The 18,438-nt window shown below is 35.9% G+C and overlaps 1 protein-coding gene across 1 annotated transcript in view; it reads right to left on the bottom strand.

The window, feature by feature from the left end:
• Positions 1-10,892: 10,892 nt before the first annotated feature.
• Rsf1 (remodeling and spacing factor 1) overlaps positions 10,893-18,438 on the bottom strand; it is a 168,785-nt gene continuing 161,239 nt past the window's right edge. Inside the window, exons 13-16 of the mRNA XM_076846594.1 lie at positions 17,946-18,153; positions 15,987-16,207; positions 13,241-13,429; positions 10,893-11,754 (exon numbers count right to left, since the gene is read on the bottom strand). Of these exons, the coding sequence (XP_076702709.1) occupies positions 11,186-11,754; positions 13,241-13,429; positions 15,987-16,207; positions 17,946-18,153 (1,187 nt within the window). The 3' untranslated portion in view covers positions 10,893-11,185. The remainder of the gene's footprint in view (positions 11,755-13,240; positions 13,430-15,986; positions 16,208-17,945; positions 18,154-18,438) is intronic.

The raw sequence follows: 18,438 nt of genomic DNA, 5'->3' as shown, positions 1-18,438 counted from the left end.
ACCTATGCAGTAAAACTGTTGAGCCTGGAGGACCGGACGTGTAGGGTAGTTTTATTTGTTATCTTCCCAAGAGTTATTTGTTATCTTTTTATTTGTTATCTTCCCAAGAGTCGCGGAATGTAGATTTTTAAACTGGATTAGTTTGTTGGTAGCAAGACTCGGGGCGGGGCACACTACACAGAAAGAGAGGAGCCTTTCTTTGCCCTACTATAGGCAACACTGGCAGTAAGGAGTCCACAGCTATCTAAAGGCAAGTCCCTTAGAATTTGGAGATAGATCGTGGGGAAGATGGTTGTGAAGGTGAAGATCAGGATGCATGAAGAAGAGAGAAATGTTACATCTTATTTCTAAATTTCCAGTGTAAGAGTATGAGTGGATGCTGACTCAGTTCCCCAAGGTGACTTCAGGAGGAGAAAGAGGCTTTGAAAATAGCTTGTAAATCTAACTTGAGAAGTGACCAGATTGAGGTTGCAGGTAGGACATTTATTTGTGACTGGCTATTTGAATAATCAATGCTATGCTCAGAAATGAAATTCCGTATATAATACACGAAAAAATTGGCTGAAACAAGTATAATATTTTCATATTAATTTGACCTAGTTTTCATAGTGTCATTTAAAATAAGTCACTGCCCAAGTGCATCACTTGGATAAAATGCCTATTTTAACCAAGGTTATAACAGATAAAAACTTAAGAAAGGGATCTTAGCTATGACAAGGAGCTTTCTAATTTTTTTCCAGAGATCAATCCTAGGGCTATGAGCATGCTAGGCTAGTGCTCTACCACTGAGCTACATCCCAAGCCAGGAGAAAGAGCCCTTCCTGCACCCATTACAGTGCCAGGTACAGAGGAGGCTTTTATGAAAATACATTTAAAAGCAAACTGAAGCATATCACCAAGAATTGGAAGAGGCGAATTTGTACTTTCTGCCTTTTATGTAAATTCCTGTGAATAACTTAAGCAGTAGGCAGTTAACACATTATTCTTATATTTATGCAGAGTTTTGCTTTTTAAATGAAGGCTTTTCTCACCCATTAGTTCCTTTGAACTTTATAGTAATTCTGTGGGGTAGGCAGGGTAGCTATAAAACTTTACATATAAAACTGAAGATCAGAAGATTCAAGTGATTTGCTGAAGAATATCCATGGGGCTGGAGTTGTGGCTCAGTGGTAGAGCTCTTGCTTACCATGCAATATTCTCAGCACTACATACAAATAAATAAAGGTTCATTGGCAACTAAAAATATTTTAAAATAATACTAGTTCCCAATACTAGTAAGTAGATTCCTGCCTTTTTATTCCAAGTCCAGCATTTTCAGTGTAAACTACCACCTCTTGAACTAGTTGACAGAGGTTTATTTTACTGTTTTTTTTTTTTTTCTTGTGGTGCTGGGGATCGAACCCAGGGCCTTGTGCATGCAAGGTAAACACTCTACCAACTGAGCTATATCCCTAACCCATAAAGATTTTAGACTTTTAGGAGTAAGAGTTATGTGTCCAGCTGGGTGCGGTGGTGGATGCCTATAATCCCAGCCGCTTGGAAGGCTGAGACAGAGGATGTGGCTTAGTGGTCAAGTGTCCCTGAGTTTATTCCCTGGTACTCAAAAAAAAAAAAAAAAAAGTATCCAATAAATCCATCCTTATTAGATCAAAATTATTATTAGAACTTTGACACAAGTTCTAGTGAGGTTCTGTCATTGTTAATCAAGTTCTTCAAGTTTTTGGCTCCAAATGGAAAAATATAAGCTATCTATAGTGTGTGAGATCATAGTGGAATTACTGGTATCCTGTTTGTAAGTAAAGATGTCAACAGCAACAAAATAGACATTTAACAGAAAAACATGAAATAATTGCCAGAGGAAGGGAGGAATAGCCACCCTCCCCCCACATTGTAAGTTTCAGCTGTCTGTAACAGTTGTTCCTAATGATAGAGTTCAGTTATGATTGGCCAGAAGCCTACTGGGTTCCTGGAGTTTCTCTTAGGAATTTGTGACATTTCAATGAGACTTTCCAAATACAGTTTAATATTTCTAGTCTATCAGTTTTAAAGACTGGAAGTCAAGCTAGAAATAATTTGGAGAGAGATTGAACCAATGATGGTATCAAACTTTTTTTTCCTTGATGGGGAGAGCTTTCTATAAAGAGGGCGAGTGTAAAAGGATGGAGATCCAAGACAGAGATAATTGAGATGTGAAAGACTCAAAAGAGGCAAGAGGAAAGCTATCAGATCAAGGAAGCAGGCAAAGGGGTTGCTACAAAAAGTGTCTCCTCCTTAGAGACTGGCTAGGTATGATGGGTGCTTGATACATGGGTACAGTGGCTCTGAAACAGGCAAGAGACATAATAAGGAAGTGATAGGTGGCCTATACTATGAACTAGTAGATTCCTAGTTAACTTTTCCTTTGGGATGTGACTGTGTGTGCTAAAGTTTCATGTACCAGCTCACATCCTTTTAAGAGTGTCCTTTCTCTTTGATTTTCATTTAGACTTAAATGACCTGAAAAGAGTTCATGTAGTCATTGAAGAATCAAAATGACAAAAACATTCATCTCATCAGAAGGGTGCCAACATTTCATTAAGATATTCTCATTATTTATTCTAATTCCACGTCTACTAAATGATCACCAATTCTTAGTTTTAAAAAGAACTCTTGTTATTATTTGTTCTCATAATCTAAGAGCTGCGAGGTGGCAACTATATTCTAGACCCCATTCTCAGCTCAAAAGACTCCTTTGAACTCTTTTATTTTGTTGTTGTTGTTGTTGGACACGATACCTTTATTTTATTTATTTATTTTTATGTGGTGCTGACGATGCAACCCAGTGCCCTGCAGGCGCTAGACAAGCACTCTACCACTGAGCCACAACCCCAGCCTGCTTTGAACTCTCTTGAGGCTGCCATGGCACTGTCACCTTTGGCTTCCAACATGATGTTACCTCTGCTTGACATTTTTTTAAGTGAAAATTTCACGTAAATCATTGAGAAGCATTACAACTGGCCATACTCTTGTCAGTGTATATCAGCTTTCACTCCATTAAGTGAAATTCTGATTCAAAAGCTTTTTACTTAAATCATCGATCAATATTTTCAATCAAAATTGGAAATAGTGATGACATCTGCTAGTTTGTTGGTAAACAAATGACTTCAGTTTTTTTGAGAGGAGGTGCTGGGGATTGAACTAGGGTCACTATACCACTATACCAATAGGGCCACATCCCCAGCCCTATTTTGTATTTTATTTAGAGACAGGGTCTCACTGAGTTGCTTTGTGCTTCGCTTTTGCTGAGGCTGGTTTTGAACTCACAACCCTCCTGCCTCAGCCTCCTGAGGTGCTGGGATTACAGGTGTGCACCACTTCCCTACAAATCACCTTAATTTGAATTTTGCATTCCAAAAGTAAGAGAAAACTATCAGATCAAAATTTACAGATGAGAATCATTCTCAAGGTTGGAAGGCCCATTAAAGTCATCTGGTCTGATTCCTTTTTGAATGTCAATCTATAATATTCCTGCTGAATAGCAGGTGAGTCAGCCTATACTTAAAATATCCCGTTCCCACGAATTTACTCCCAAAGTTGTTTAATAAAAGAACTAAATTACCTCCTGCTCCACAAATGAACTGAAAATGTGTGCCCAGCTGCTGTGCTCTGGTCTAGTTCCTTGCTCCTAAGGTAGAACAAGTCCATGGCCTCTTTAATGTATCAGTTCACCAGAGGCCATGATAGAAACCAGTAGTTTTCTAGTATCTGTATTTACCTGGATGAAAAATAGTCTTAAAAATTATTTTGGGGAAACTGATGAACTTGTGAATTTACTTTCTAGATAATGAAAGAATAATCTATTACTGGCTGACAACAATATTTTAACCTTCATGAAGCTATTACAGAAAATTCTTAGCTTTCCACATGCCACAAAATAGACTGTTTGTAAACACAACATGCTAAGTACATCAAATTATTTAATTTTTTTATTATGACAATTGACATATATTAAGTGAAAGAAATGACAGAAGTATTATAATAATAAAACATTATGAAAGAAAAAAAATTACACAATTAGGCCAGTAGCTATAAAATGGCTTTAGGCCTGGCTTATAACACTAAGAGTTCTGATCAGACTGTAGTGAGACATGAACATTTCATTAACAAAAATATTGGCATCAGCCACAACATTTTGGTTGTCACAAGGAATATTGTATTTGAACAACTATGCACTGCAATTCTAACACACTAGGTGTTCATACACTGCAGTTAACTTCTGAAGCATTAAGCTATCAGGATTCCCATACTTTTTATGCACAGAATTTACTTTGTGTTATCAGAATCACGTTTCCAGTTTTCAGATCTCTTCCCCCCTCCCTCACACATGCAGTACATTATTATGTGACAAAGCACTTCATCTTCTATTTGACTAACACCACGGTTCTAATTACCTCAAGAGTTAGATTTATGCTAATCTTGGAGCTTCTGCTTTAGCTCTCATCTAGAAACAAAATATTCTGAGAACCTATTCCAGAAATAAGTTTTTTATGCATAGGAAAATAAAGCATTTCATATTTAAGCATGTCTGAAAATTCAAGAGGCGTTCTGACCAAACACTTCCTGAATCCCACTTCCTACTTTAAAATCAAAGTGAAATTCTAAAATAGACAATTTATAAATTCTTATCTGGAATTGTATTCCTCACATGGAAATTCATGGTCCCCAGTGTTCTGAATGGATAAGGATAGCAAAGAAACTGACTTCCCACATTAGCTGACAATAGATGAAGGTAGCTTAAAAATTAGGACACATTTAGATTACTTTAATTCTTTACAAGAATGCAGTTGTGCTACAAAGATGAGTAATTATAATGGTAAAATTATATGGCAGAAAGTACTGGCATTTTAAAAAGGTGTCAGTAAAATATGGTAAAATGTGCCATGTAAAAAGACTGTGCTAAAAGCAGCAGTTCTACAAGATTTCAAAAATACTTACCAAAAAAAGGAGAGAATTGAAATTTGAATCTTAATTTCCCCTCCTGCCATGATTCAGCAAATATTTCTGTAAATTAAGTCTATTGAATACCAAAATGAGCAATTCTAGTTTTTCCTTCTTTACACAGAGAAAATAAATCAAGCCTTACCCCTTCACCCCCATCTGAGAGCAAAATATCCCCCTTTCAAAGTGTACATAAAACCTCATGGCAGTTTTAGGCAAGCTATTATTCAGATACAATGATCAAGAAGCTACTTTTGATAAAAGAACAAAACACCTGACCGACACTGAGAATACCCTAGTAGGCATCACAGAAATCATGCACTGAAACAATATGCTGTTAACTGCCAAATTTGGGCTGTTTATACCTGTTCTGATCCTGAAAATCCATTTACACTAATATTAACTAGATCTTTGTGTATATGTATGTGTCTACATGTATGTATGGGTATAATTTTCATGCAACGATCTTAAAGCTTTGGAGACAGTGGTTTTAATTTAATTTCAAGGTTTGTCCATAATAGCAGTGTTGACATGCATCAACTCTGCTAATGGGCAGTAGAATGAAAAAGACCATGGCACAAATTTTTAAACAATTTGAGGTTTAATTACATAATGCACCTGTAGATGTTCTAGCATAAACACAATTTTAAAAATCTACATCCTATTTTAGGGTATTTTCCCACCTCCCATCCCTTAAAAGCTGTACAGTTATAAAAAAATGTGACTCTCAAGCAAAATAAACTTTTTTGTTTGTTTGTTTTTTGCAACATACAAAATAAGTTAAAACGATTCAGAAGGTCTTGAGCCATTAAGTTCCCCAATGACTGTGTTCTGGTTGTCCATAAACATGACATGCAGGTTCCTGGTATCTGACCAGAACTCAATAAATACAGATCAAACAAAACTCCAAAACACTTAAATTAGATTCCTTTAGAAGCTGATGAAAGTCAAGAAAATAAAAAGTCAGGATTAACAATTCCATTCTTAACTTACATCATCCAGTGGCAAAAAGAAGGCAGGTTGTTCAGTCCTTAGCATTTTCTCTAGCTTGTACCAGTTTGGCAAAAAATACAAATGTAGTTCCTTTTAAAAATGTTTCATTCCAAACGTCTAAGGTGTTTAATAAATTCTTACTCATTTAATAATTTGTTGTACCCTCTCTCATATAACTTATGTAAAGGATAGACTCATCTTAAAAGTTATTACAATAAAAATAACATTTTCAATAATTGAAACCACTATACTGTACCAGAATTGGGTTTACAGTATTTCCCAGAGCAAAGTGGTATAAATATGAAATAAAATAAACAAACAAACAAAAAACCCCAAGAGCTTACATGACCAAGATGAGGAAAAAGTTCACTCTTTTAGGGGATCCTATTTTAATCAACTTCTGAGAGGGTTTGTATATATGAAATAAATGTTGGGTTTATAATCTAAAGTAGCTATATATGAAGCCTTCTACATTTTGGCTTATGACTTACTTGGAAATGATTCTATCTTCAATATGTTACACAGTTACTTAGCAATTCTTGGCACTTAAAATGTTAAATAATTTTAGGTTGAAGTGAAATATTTTGAAAACAAATCATTTAAGTGAACACAAAACAACCCACTTTAAACACATTGATAACAAAAGACTTATCTTTTATAGAATTGGTATAGAAACAATTAAAAAAGAAAAAAAAATTCAGCAGTTAGCTTGCCACTTCCAAGGTAGGTTTACAGGTACACACTGAGAATAGGAATGGATTTTTTCCAAAGAGAGTTTAATAATGGATTATATTAAGCAGATGAGGACTAGGTAGGTTACAGTGTTGGCATTCTCTGCTTCTTGGGGACCCAGGAATATATTTTGAGACTGTCAAACCAATAAGAGAAACTATTTTTCTCTAGACTATCTGTAATTAAATGATGTTCATAATTTGAAATCAGTTGTAATGCCATTATTTGCCTTATTTCTCTTTGTAAGTCAATGATGGATACAGTAATACTTACCCAAAGCGTTTGTGTGTATATAGAACATGTATGTATGTGATGTATACATACACATTCCATTTGAAAAAATATCTGGGTCTGAATACTGTTTTCTAAACCTGTAAAACAACATCTTGAATTATGGTCTTGCTCCACTGTGTTGTAAAGAATGGAGTTCACAGTTTTTTCTGAGCATTGAACTTAGAGATTCATTAGATTCTTTACATTTATATGGTAGAACAAAATAGTTCTACCACAGAGGTGAATGGTCAGCATCCCTTATGACCACAAATAGAAGCTATCCAGGCATTCTTTGTGACAAAGGAAATTCCATCAGCCCCATTTAAAAATAAAATACAATTCTTATCATTTTGACTCTCAATTTAAACAAGTAAACGTCCACATTTTTCTTAATGTATATTACAGAATGGGCAGGGCACCGTGGCACATGCCTGTAATCCCAGCAGCTTGGGAGGCTGAGGCAGGAGGATCAAGAGTTCAAAGCCAGCCTCAGCAAAAGCAAAGCACTAAGCAATTCAGTGAGATCCTGTCTCTAAATAAAATACAAAATAGCCTGGGAATGTGGCTCAGTGTTCGAGTGCCTCTTGAGTTCGATTCCTGGTACCCACCCCCCAAAAAAATGTATATGATAAAATGGGCTATCCTCCAAACAGTGAAATATGGATAGGTGTAATAGTCTTTAAAACTAATGTGTTTAAAAATGTTTTTTTCAAGAACTTCATTATCATTTCAACTTTTTGGTTCTGTGGCAGATCACTTTTTTTAAAAGGAGATTTCCAATAACTTGAATTTGTTCTCAATGCAACTCCTCTGAATCTGCAGCCTTGAGCAAATGAAAATGGGTATCAAGGAAATCCAGCCTTATCTTGTATTCTCTTTAAAATATCTGCCATCATTTTCCAGTAATGTGCCAACAATGGACATTGTTTTTATACCAAACACTATTTTATCAGCATAAATGTTGCAAAACCAGACTCTGTCCTCTTCATATAATATTCAATTCAAAGCTTCTACACTATGAAAATTTGCAGAAATTGTAGTAAACCTTCTGAATACGAAACTAGTCTTAATACATTTGCCATAGACCAGAGTTTGATAATGGGAGCCCAAGTAGTATTTCAAAAAAAGTTGGGGGCTTAAATTATTAAAGGGCTTATGATACAGCAGATTGTGAATCTAATCCATGGATAGTACTTTAAGATTGATCCAAGATAGTCTATACTATAAAAATTACTGCTTTCCTTTATTTTCTCCAATTACAAATGACTATATTGTGTTTTTTACAAAACACTTTTTCCTAGAATTTTTAAGAAACTTCTTCAGAATATCTTTATTGTAAGTATTTCTGAGGGGCTGAATCTAAACATGAAGCAAGGCTGGGAACTTACAGCTTAATGGTGGAACACAAATGTCTACCATGCGTGAGGCCCTGGGTTTAATCCTCAGTACTAAAAAAACAAAAAAACAAAAACCCAAAGCCAAGCAGCAGAACTGTTCAAAATTTAATCATCTATAATCAGTCTACAGAGTAATAATTTGTGTTTATTAGCTGCCTGGATTATATTCTTGGTAGATGAGCTATAATTAATCAAAATATAAGATTAGAAGGGAGACACTCAGTATCAAGTTGACACACAGTTATTCAAGTTTGATAAATATCAGGCAGCACAAGTGGTTTCATAACCTATGTCAGTGGGACATTTGCTAAGTGGAATACTCAGTCTTTAGTATAAAAATTACCTTGGGCTTTATATAATGAAAGGGTAAAAAAAACCTCCTTATTTCACAATAGATATCCTGTTAAATTATCTACCCATTAATATTACTGTTCAGCTGTGTGTAACTGAGGAATAGAATAGGTAGAAGGAGGAGCTGTTGTGTCCAGAGGTAGAGATAGGGCACAAGGGAGAGTTTCTATATCATAGTGGCTTTACCTGGCTGCAGGACTAAAACAGTAGGTGACTGAGTGGCAGAAAAGGCCACCTATATATATGTCAAACCACTTACCTTGCACCACTAGTAGGAATCTTCCTGCCTGCCTGTTTTAGAAAGTTAAAAAGATTAAACTTGTTAGCTAACTTTCAAATAAATAAAGCAAACCTAGCTAGAAAGAAGGTTTTGCAAGTGAGTGTGGCTCCATTCTAGCCCTGCTTTACTGCCTGGGAATGCAAACCCTTCGCTCCCTTCCAGTGGAACAAGTGTCTCAAAATAAAATCACAATTTACTTGGAACCACATGCTACTGTTGCATCCTATTTTTAGGCTGCTTTCATTATTTTATTTTATACGGTTACATACACATTACTAGAATCAAGGCAAAAATATTAATGGGCAGCTACTACAGAACTAAGGTGAAACAAAAACTCAACTGAAAAGCAACAGCTATAAACTTTCAAGGCCAAAAGATAAGATTTAAGGGTAACACCTGTTGTGGGAGGAAAAGTAGAAGTACAAAGTTTCTAGAGAGGTATTTGTAATGCAAGTCTATGCCAGCTTTCAGTAATTAAAAAAAAAAAAAAAAAAGAAGTGCCTTACTATACACTGACTAACACATATAGTGCATAACTTGGAAAGAAAACTGAAGTTCCGTGGGCCAGCAGCAGATATGATGTGTCCATTGCCGGCAACAGACACAACACTGGAACAGAAAAACCCAAATCCCAGGGCAAAAGTACTCACAGAAGTACTGAATGAAGGTTTCAGAATGTGATAGCAAAGTTTAATCACAAATGCTACATTCTGTACAATGTTAGGGCTCTGCCTGAAAATTTACAGCTGTAACAGAGACTAAGATAAAATTCATATTTTAGTGTCAATTATGTTATTTAGTTAAACATTGCCTTTTCTTGAAACAAAGGGCTTGTCTTTCTTTAGAAAGTGTTGAGATGTTTAAAATGGATATCATGCCTATTAGGTATATCGGTGGTTCTCAATCAACTCTATGTTGGCTGTGTGACTATTAATGAATTTTAATAGAAGTCTAATGACCAAAGGCCAAAACTACATTCAAACCTGCTAATATATCCAGGCAGATAGGAAATCCAACACACACACACAGGTGGATGCACATACACACACACACTCACACATATACACACACCAAAACTCAAAAACCTCCCAAAGGAACTGCTTTGTTTGTAGACTTCAATTTGAAGTAGATACTAAGGGCAAGAATAGACCAGTTAAAATTCACCTGAAAATCCTTTCCCACTCTTCAAATGTGCTAAAATACCATTGTCAGCTTAGCATCTCTTCACATGTGTTACATATAGATATATTTTTTTCAAAATGATGTTTCATATATTTAAAACATCAAGTGGCCAGAGGGCAGGAGTTATACTATTGGCAAAGTTTATAGTCCAGCTGGGTCTTAGGAAAGACCACATTTATTTTACTAAATCTCCTTGAGACAGAGGCCACCTTGTTACCAATGGATAAAGCTATTTTTAAAAAAATCTGTTGCTAGCACAATCTGGTTGTCAAAGCTTCATTATACATTTTACTGTGCAAATGCTTTTCAGATGAGTTTTCTTTTTTAAACAAGAAACTCCGCTTTAACAGAAACTTAGGGTAATTTTTTTTAAACGATGGTACTTTCACGGTCTCTTCTTTATTTAAAGTGTGGTAACTCCAATAGTAAACAAGTTGATTTTACGAAGGCTATTACTAAATGATTCATGTATGACATTATCTATATTTCTCAAACTGCAACAGTACAGAGTTGAACTTTTAAAAGGTCTGTTAATCATCATCTATGCCATGTATGTTTAAATATAATATATATTTAATATGAAAAGCTAAAGCACAAGTGCTTTCTCCCACCCCTAAATTCTGTTTTGGGCCCTTATAGATTTGGAATGCATTCTTATCCACCCTTTTCACAAAGTTAGGAGAGCTCAGGAAATATAAAGGCAAAAATATACAAATCTTTGTTGTTATTATAATAAGAATTTTTCCATGAATGAAATTACCAAGGACCATGAACTTGGAAAAAGAAAATAAAAAGAAATTTACAGCAATTATTTATCTTCAAAGTTCAAATCTGGTCACTTCACAGAAAGACTTCAGGGTATGATGAAATTTTTTTCTTCTAAAAAGTCAATCTGTAGTGGAGTTTTCTAGGAAAAATTAAACAGCTTTTAATAACTGGCCCGCTGGTGTGAGAGCTACCGTGGAATAAATTAGCACAAAAATGGAAAAAAAAAAAAGTCTTATAACTGTTCACTGTTACAGACATAATCAACAAGGTCAGTCACTCTCAAAAGCTCATCTTCTTCCTCCTCTGGTGCCCCTGCCTCTTGCCCACCACTCGTCCCATTGGGGGCTAGGCTTGCACTGGCTGTGCTGCTGTCCTTGGGGGTCTGAGGTTTCTCAGCTGGCTTGCCAATCAAGTTCTCAATGGCTTTGCCAGGACTCTGTCCATTGGTGGAAGGTAAGTCCACTAAACTATAGTCCAATGGGCTCCCCACTTTGCCTACATTTTCAAAGTCCTCTTCCTCATCGCTTTCTATCCGGTAGGGCTTCTTGGTGCTCTCCTGCTCTGAGGGCAGGACCCTGGGCTGACCATCATGGGCACGCTGATCTGAATCTCCATGAGTGTTGTCACAGCTCTCCTCGTCTGTCTCAATCCGATGTAGTCGTTTGCGGGATGGTTTGCCTTCCTCTTCCTCCTCCTCATCTGCTTCTGAATACTCATCTGTGCTTCGGCCCCGTTTTCGAACTGACCGCTTTGATTCTTTAGCTAGCTCATCATCTTCTGAGTTCTTGGACATATAGCTCTCTAGAATAAATAGCACATTCAAGCTATTGGCATAGTTTAACCATAAACAGATTTAAGTACTTCTTTCCTCCCCGTGTCCTGATTGCAGACTTGCTCATATATAAATATTTCCCTTCAACAAATGGCCTGATTTTTCTCTCAGTCCTGTAACAATGCCCAATGAGATTCATAATGAACTTTATGGACAAATTTTTAGCAAAGAACAGATTTCCTGGGGAAGAAATCTAATAATCCTTGAATCTAACCTATCCTATGAAGATAAGATGACAACAAACTAGGAAACCCCTTTCTACTAGTCCTAAAATTAGGGGATCATATAAACATACTGATAAGGAAAGATTAAAATCGGGCCCCCAACTCTACATCTGCAATACTGTGTCAGCTCTCATGTTATTAAGTGCCCTTGGTAATCTCTAAATCTCTTCTTTGCCTATAATTATATCATAAGTAATCTCACCTAGTTTCATGGCTTTGCATATACCATTTATATGTTGATAACTCTTACTTGTTTTAGGCAGTCACTAAATTCCAGACTCATGTGTCAAATGCCTCCAACATCTATCCTTGGATATCTAAACAAGGCATCTCAAACCTGATGTGCACAAAATTTGAGTTCCTAAACTTCTTGTTCTGTGGTCTTATTATAGTTTTTGGTAATTCTGTCCTTAAAATGCTTAGTCATGCTTAATCTCTTTCTCTCTCTTATCCTCCCATTGGTAAATTCTTTGGATCTACTTTCAAAACATAGTCATAACTTTATAACTTTTCACCCCTTTACTGCTATTGTCTTAGTCCTACCCATCATCATATTTCACTTGCATTGTTTCACTGATCCTAACTGGTTTCCTAATTTTTGCCCTTGCTTCTTCAATTTTTCATTACACAGCTACCATAGTAAATTAAAACCTAAGCCAGAACATATTATTCCTTTGCTTGGAATCCTCCAATTGCCTCTCATCTCAAATAAAAGCCAGTCTGTACAGTGTGGAGTACTCCATGCTATCCAACATGGTAGAAAATAATCACAAGTAGTTACATTAAATTTAAATTAATTAAAATTAAGCAAAAATTCAGGTCCAAGGTCACACTAGCCACATTTCAAGTGCTCAACAGCCACATGGGACTAGTATTGTATGTACTTTGGTTTGAAACTATTCTGGTGTTTGGGACACAGGAAGATATTTTAGAATGAAGTATATGAATAATGGGCAGAATAAATTACAAAGCATATCACAGTTTTCTGCAACTATACTAGTTTTGATGAAGAATTTAATCATTACAATGGAATTCTTAAAAATTAGCATCTTAGTGTCATTTACTTAAACTATAATTGGTGACCAGGAACAAAATATGGAATTTATCTTAAAACTACTACTGATTATATGAAATTTTTAAGAAAATGCATATAACCACAATCCTGAGTTCATTTTATAATGTGTATTTCTGCCTTGTCCATACTTATGTAAGTAGGAGATCTATTTCTTACCTTCACTCTCTGAGCTGGAAAGTCTACGCTTGTGAACACGCCTTATTTCTTTGCCACGTCTTAAACTTTTTTGGGAACCATCACTTTCTGAATCTTCTTTGTAGTTAATTTGTCTTTTCTGGTTCCTCCTTGACCGCCTTCGCCGAGTTTCTACAAAATCATCACTAAAATCATCGCTAAAGTCACTTTCTATTAAAAAAAGGAACAAAAACAAAGTCATGTATAAAACTGAAATCTATTAAACAGAAATATAACTAGATTAGGCTATAAAAATTAAGGATACTAAACAGTTTAGTCATAAAAATTCTTAGGTTAAAAACTTTCATAAGTCTTATTTTCTTTTTAATAAAATGAGTCACTCTGGGAGAGGTTTTTAATGGCAAGTCTTAAAAACATATCTTATTCTCAAGATAAGAAAATATTTAAAAGAGAAAATGGGCATAGTGGCATACCCATGTAATTCAAGGAACTCAGGAGGCTGAGACAAGAAGATTGCTATCAAGGCCAGCATCAGCAACTTAGTAAGGGCCCTAAGCAACTTAGTGAGACCCTGCCTCAAAATACAAAATAAAAAGGACTTTGGATGTGGCTCAATGGTTAAGCACCCTGGGTTCAGTCCGAGTACCACCGCCACCCCCCAAAAAGAACGCACATACATAGCAGGCACAGTAGTAGCACATGCCTGTTACCCCAGGGACATGGGAGGCTAAGGCAGGAGGATTAAAAGTTCAAGGCCAACCTTGGCAACTTAGTGACATTCTATCTCAAAATAAAAAATAAAAAGGACTAGAGATGTGGCTCAGTTGTGGAGAGGACCTAGGTTTAATCCCCAGTACTACAAGGCGGGGGGGTGGGGGGGACAACGAAAAAGAAAAGGGCTGGGACGTAGCTCAGTGATATAGGGCTTTTCTAGCATGTGCCCTCAGTCTGATCCCCAACAATGCAAAAAGAAAAGAAATGTATTCAATGTATTTTTTTATATTCCTTATTTTATTCAACCTAGAACAACCTGGTCGAGTACGTAAGCTGCCACAACTGCTTTATGTGGTGAACAGTCTACAGAATATTCTTCCTGATAATCTGCAGTTCCTGTCTTTGACTACCCTCATAATAATATAACCCCCTAATCAAAGAAACCTCATAAGTCTATTCCAAAGAATTATACAGTTGGAGTTACATTTTTAAATTTTCTCCATGTGGAATGAAATCCTGGTAAATACAATACATAGGGCTGTTTATACTCTCAAAGCATTGCCAATAGCATTGTTCTTGTCATTTCTGATCAATAAAGCAGAGTGAGTATATGGCTTTCTGTCAGAGGTGCTTTCAGTAGTGCTTACAAATTCTACTGAATTATAACATTCAATCTTACTGTTCTCTAATGGATTGCCAACATTTCAAAATAGCTACCCAATAGTTAGAAGTGATTTTCACTGGCCAAATCTGGGAAAACTGAACTTAAATACTGATAGTAATGTACTAAATCTACTCATTAAAATAAGAATCCAAAAATACACACTGATATAAATAAGGAAATATATAAACAAGGGAAAGTTCTTCCTCATGGAACAATGACTAATAGATATAAAAGGAATAACAGTGCTGGAGAATCCTCAAAGGACTAAGACTAGCAGGTGAAACATTTGACAAGGAAGTATATTTAAACAGCATCAAGTATCTTACTACTAATTACTTATTAATTTTAAGGAAAAATAACATAAAGAAACATGGGAGGCTAATACTTCTGTGAATTCCTGCCAAAAATGCATAACCTGAATCTGATCACAAGGAAACAGGAAAATCCAAACTGGGGGACATCTTATAAAATTACTAGGTATTCTTTTTAAATATCATGGTCAGAAAAGACAGATTTTGAGGGATATTCCTGATTAAAGGAAACTAAAAAGACATGAATAAATGGAACGTAAAGTCCAAGATCAAATTCTGGACTACAAAAAAACTATATACATAGAACAATATGGGATGCTAGATAAGATTTGAATTAGTAACGTTAAAACTTCTAATTCTGAAAACTGTGGGTATGTAAGAAAATGTCCTTGTTTTTCAGAAATAATCACTGATGAAGCATAATTTTGCCACTTAGGAGGTTTAGAAAAGATAAACAAAATCTACAAAGGATGGCCAGACCAAGGAAACAATATTAATGTCTGTGATACATCCCCTAAAAGATGACAGCTACCTGTTTACCAATTCTATAAAGCATCCCCCCTACCTTTCCTTTTTGAGAATGATCCCAAGAAACACTATAAGGATAAAGGTTAGGCAATGGAAACAACGTGGCACCAAAAGGATTCATCACAATCCTAAATGAATTTAGTATGAAGTCAATACATAAATTTGCATATATTTTCTCAGATATGCTCTATGTGAAACACATAGTTACTAGTGAGTCATAAGAAAAGGGCACAAGCTGGGCATGGTGGAGCACATATGTAATCCCAGCAGCTGGGAGGCTGAAGCAGGAAGATCATGAGTTCAAAGCCAGCCTCACCAACAGTGAGGCACTAAGCAATTCAGTGAGACCCTGTCTCTAAATAAAATAAAAAAAAACAGGCTCAGTGGTCAAGTGCCCTCGAGTACCCCAAAATTAAAAAAATTAAAAAAGAAAAGGACAAAATTTTATCAGAAAGCTTAATTACAATTGTATAGAATTTTAAGAGCTCTTAACTCCTGAAGTCAAACAAATGTAGTAAGTTAGTATGATATGAATACAAGTTATCTTTACCAGAGTCTCTACTATTATCTTCAGATTCCTCTTCTTCGTCGTCATCAGAGTACTTTTTCTTTGGGGTCTTTCTTCGCAAACGCCTACTTTGCCTCATTGGTCGGGAAGGGTGTCGCCTCAATCGACGACTACAGAAATCAGTGTCGCTGTCATCATTAGATGGTGGATCTTCTTCACTTTCATCTGGGTTTTCATCAGATACAACAAATTCATCTTGAGATCTGTCCAGGAAAGCCCAAATAAATTATGATAGTATACTAAGAACTGAGAACACATTTTTGAGTTCAAATTTTGGTGGGTCCATTGAAACATTAAGTAACATTTATGCAATATATCTGGATAATTTTATCAGTTTCTCTGGAAAACAAAATGTTATCTGTTTTCCTTTTAGGAGGGACTGAGATGATAAAGTGATGCTGATTTTTGTATATAAAATTACATTGGCCTCATGGATGTCCTCCGTGTACCTTTAAATTTGGCACATCAAAAGGGAACTCATGGGGTTGGGATTGTAGCTCAATGATACAGCACTTGCCTGGCACATGTGAGGCACTAAGTTTGATCCTAAACACCACATAAAAAATAAATAAATAAAAATTTAACGGTCCATCTACAACTAGAAAAAAAGAAAAAAAGCGAACTAATTATTTCCCAATCTACTCAGCTTCTGTCTCCCCAATAATCAAAACAAACACCTGATATTAATCCTAATTTTTCCTTTTTAATTTCTCACATCTAAAACATTCAGTGGTTTTTCATCATTTTCAGGACAAAGTCCAAACTTTCATGCATGCCAAACAAAACACCCTTCATCTAGTTATTTTTAATTTTCTAAACACATCTCCAATAGGGCATTCTCTATTTTATCCTTGTATTCTTCCTATCCTGGGACACTAGATATTTCTCAGATATTCCATGATATTTTATGGCTTGCTGCCTGCAACACATGACTTCTTGGAATGCCTTCTTTTCTTATCCTGCTTCTAATCTCAAACTTGTTGATCTATCCAAATATTCTGTAAATTTGAGATCAAACTGTACTTTTACTGGGAGGTTTTCTCTGATGTTTTTGGGTTAATCCAACTGTCCTCCTTACACTAATCTATATTTTCCTTATATTTTAGTAGCAGTCATGCAGAATGACTTTTTGTGTGAGGGCTTTATATGTTTATTGTCTCCATTAACAATCTAAAAGGAGAAACTGCAGTATAGTTTTTTTTTTTTTTTTTTTTTTAAGGAGAGAGGAGAGAGAGGGAGAATTTTTTTTTTAATATTTACTTTTTAGCTTTCGGCGGACACAACATCTTTGTTTGTATGTGGTGCTGAGGATCGAACCCGGGCCGCACACATGCCAGAGGAGCGCGCTACTGCTTGAGCCACATCCCCAGCCCTGCAGTATAGTTTTAATACCTATTCTGCAGAAGCATTCCCAGATTTTCCATACTGGATTACTTGTCCCAACCCCAACCTCTATGTCAAAATAGGATATTTACTAATTATTTATTTCTCACATTTGACTTGACGACTTCCTCATGGACTTGGTAGCAGAAGGTAGCACAGTGGAACCTCTCAATAAATCCAAGTTCAATTACAGTTAATCAAATATAATTTTAAATATTAAACAAATAACCATAAATCTACTATATATAGAAGTTGTAGATGGACACGATACCTTTATTTTATTTATTTTTATGTGGTGCAGAGGATCAAACCTAGTGCCTCATATGTGCTAGGTGAGCGTTCTACCCCTCACCACAACCCCAGCCCCATAAACCTAACTTAATTTTAATCTAATAAAAACTAAAATTCACGTTCTTCAATCTTCTTTAAATACCTTGAAAACAGAGATAATCTATGTTTGTGAAGAACAAAATCCCCATCACAATGTGGCCAAGTCTCACTGCTGGCTAGTCCTTTTTAAGCCAGTCAGAATGATGGGGTCTACGGCAGGCCACTTACCCATCACTGATCTTAAATTCATCTTCACTCTCTTCTTCATCCAGGTTGCTATCACTGTCCAGATCATTTAGTCGCCGGCGTTTCTTTCGTCGAGCAGCAGCTGCCCTCTGGGGTCGTTTATTTTCCTTTCTTTCTTCATCCAAAATAGTAGAGATGTCTTTCCCGCGGTGACCTGTGATGGTGGAGATATCTTTTCCTCGGCCAGCTCCTAAAGGGGAAGGATAACTATATGTTTATTAAACCTTCCCCTTAATTTGCAGACTGTCCTTATTGTGTCTAACAGCTCTTCATTGGATTTCTGTCTTCTTACAAATGTGCAGATTTCTGCCAACTTCTACTGACAGAGCTTTTATCAGAATAGATTTAGTACTCATCCTACTGAACAAAAGTCCACAATGTAGAGAATCTCTTATTTATAATTCATGTACTGTGAAACTCACCTTTTCAGTGTGTAATTAAAAAGTTTTAATATAGTTATAACGTTGTACAATCA

Source organism: Callospermophilus lateralis, chromosome 2, assembly GCF_048772815.1.
Source record: "Callospermophilus lateralis isolate mCalLat2 chromosome 2, mCalLat2.hap1, whole genome shotgun sequence".
Lineage (NCBI taxonomy): Eukaryota > Metazoa > Chordata > Mammalia > Rodentia > Sciuridae > Callospermophilus > Callospermophilus lateralis.
Note: the sequence above shows the minus strand (reverse complement) of the source record. Positions and strands in the feature narration are given on the sequence as shown.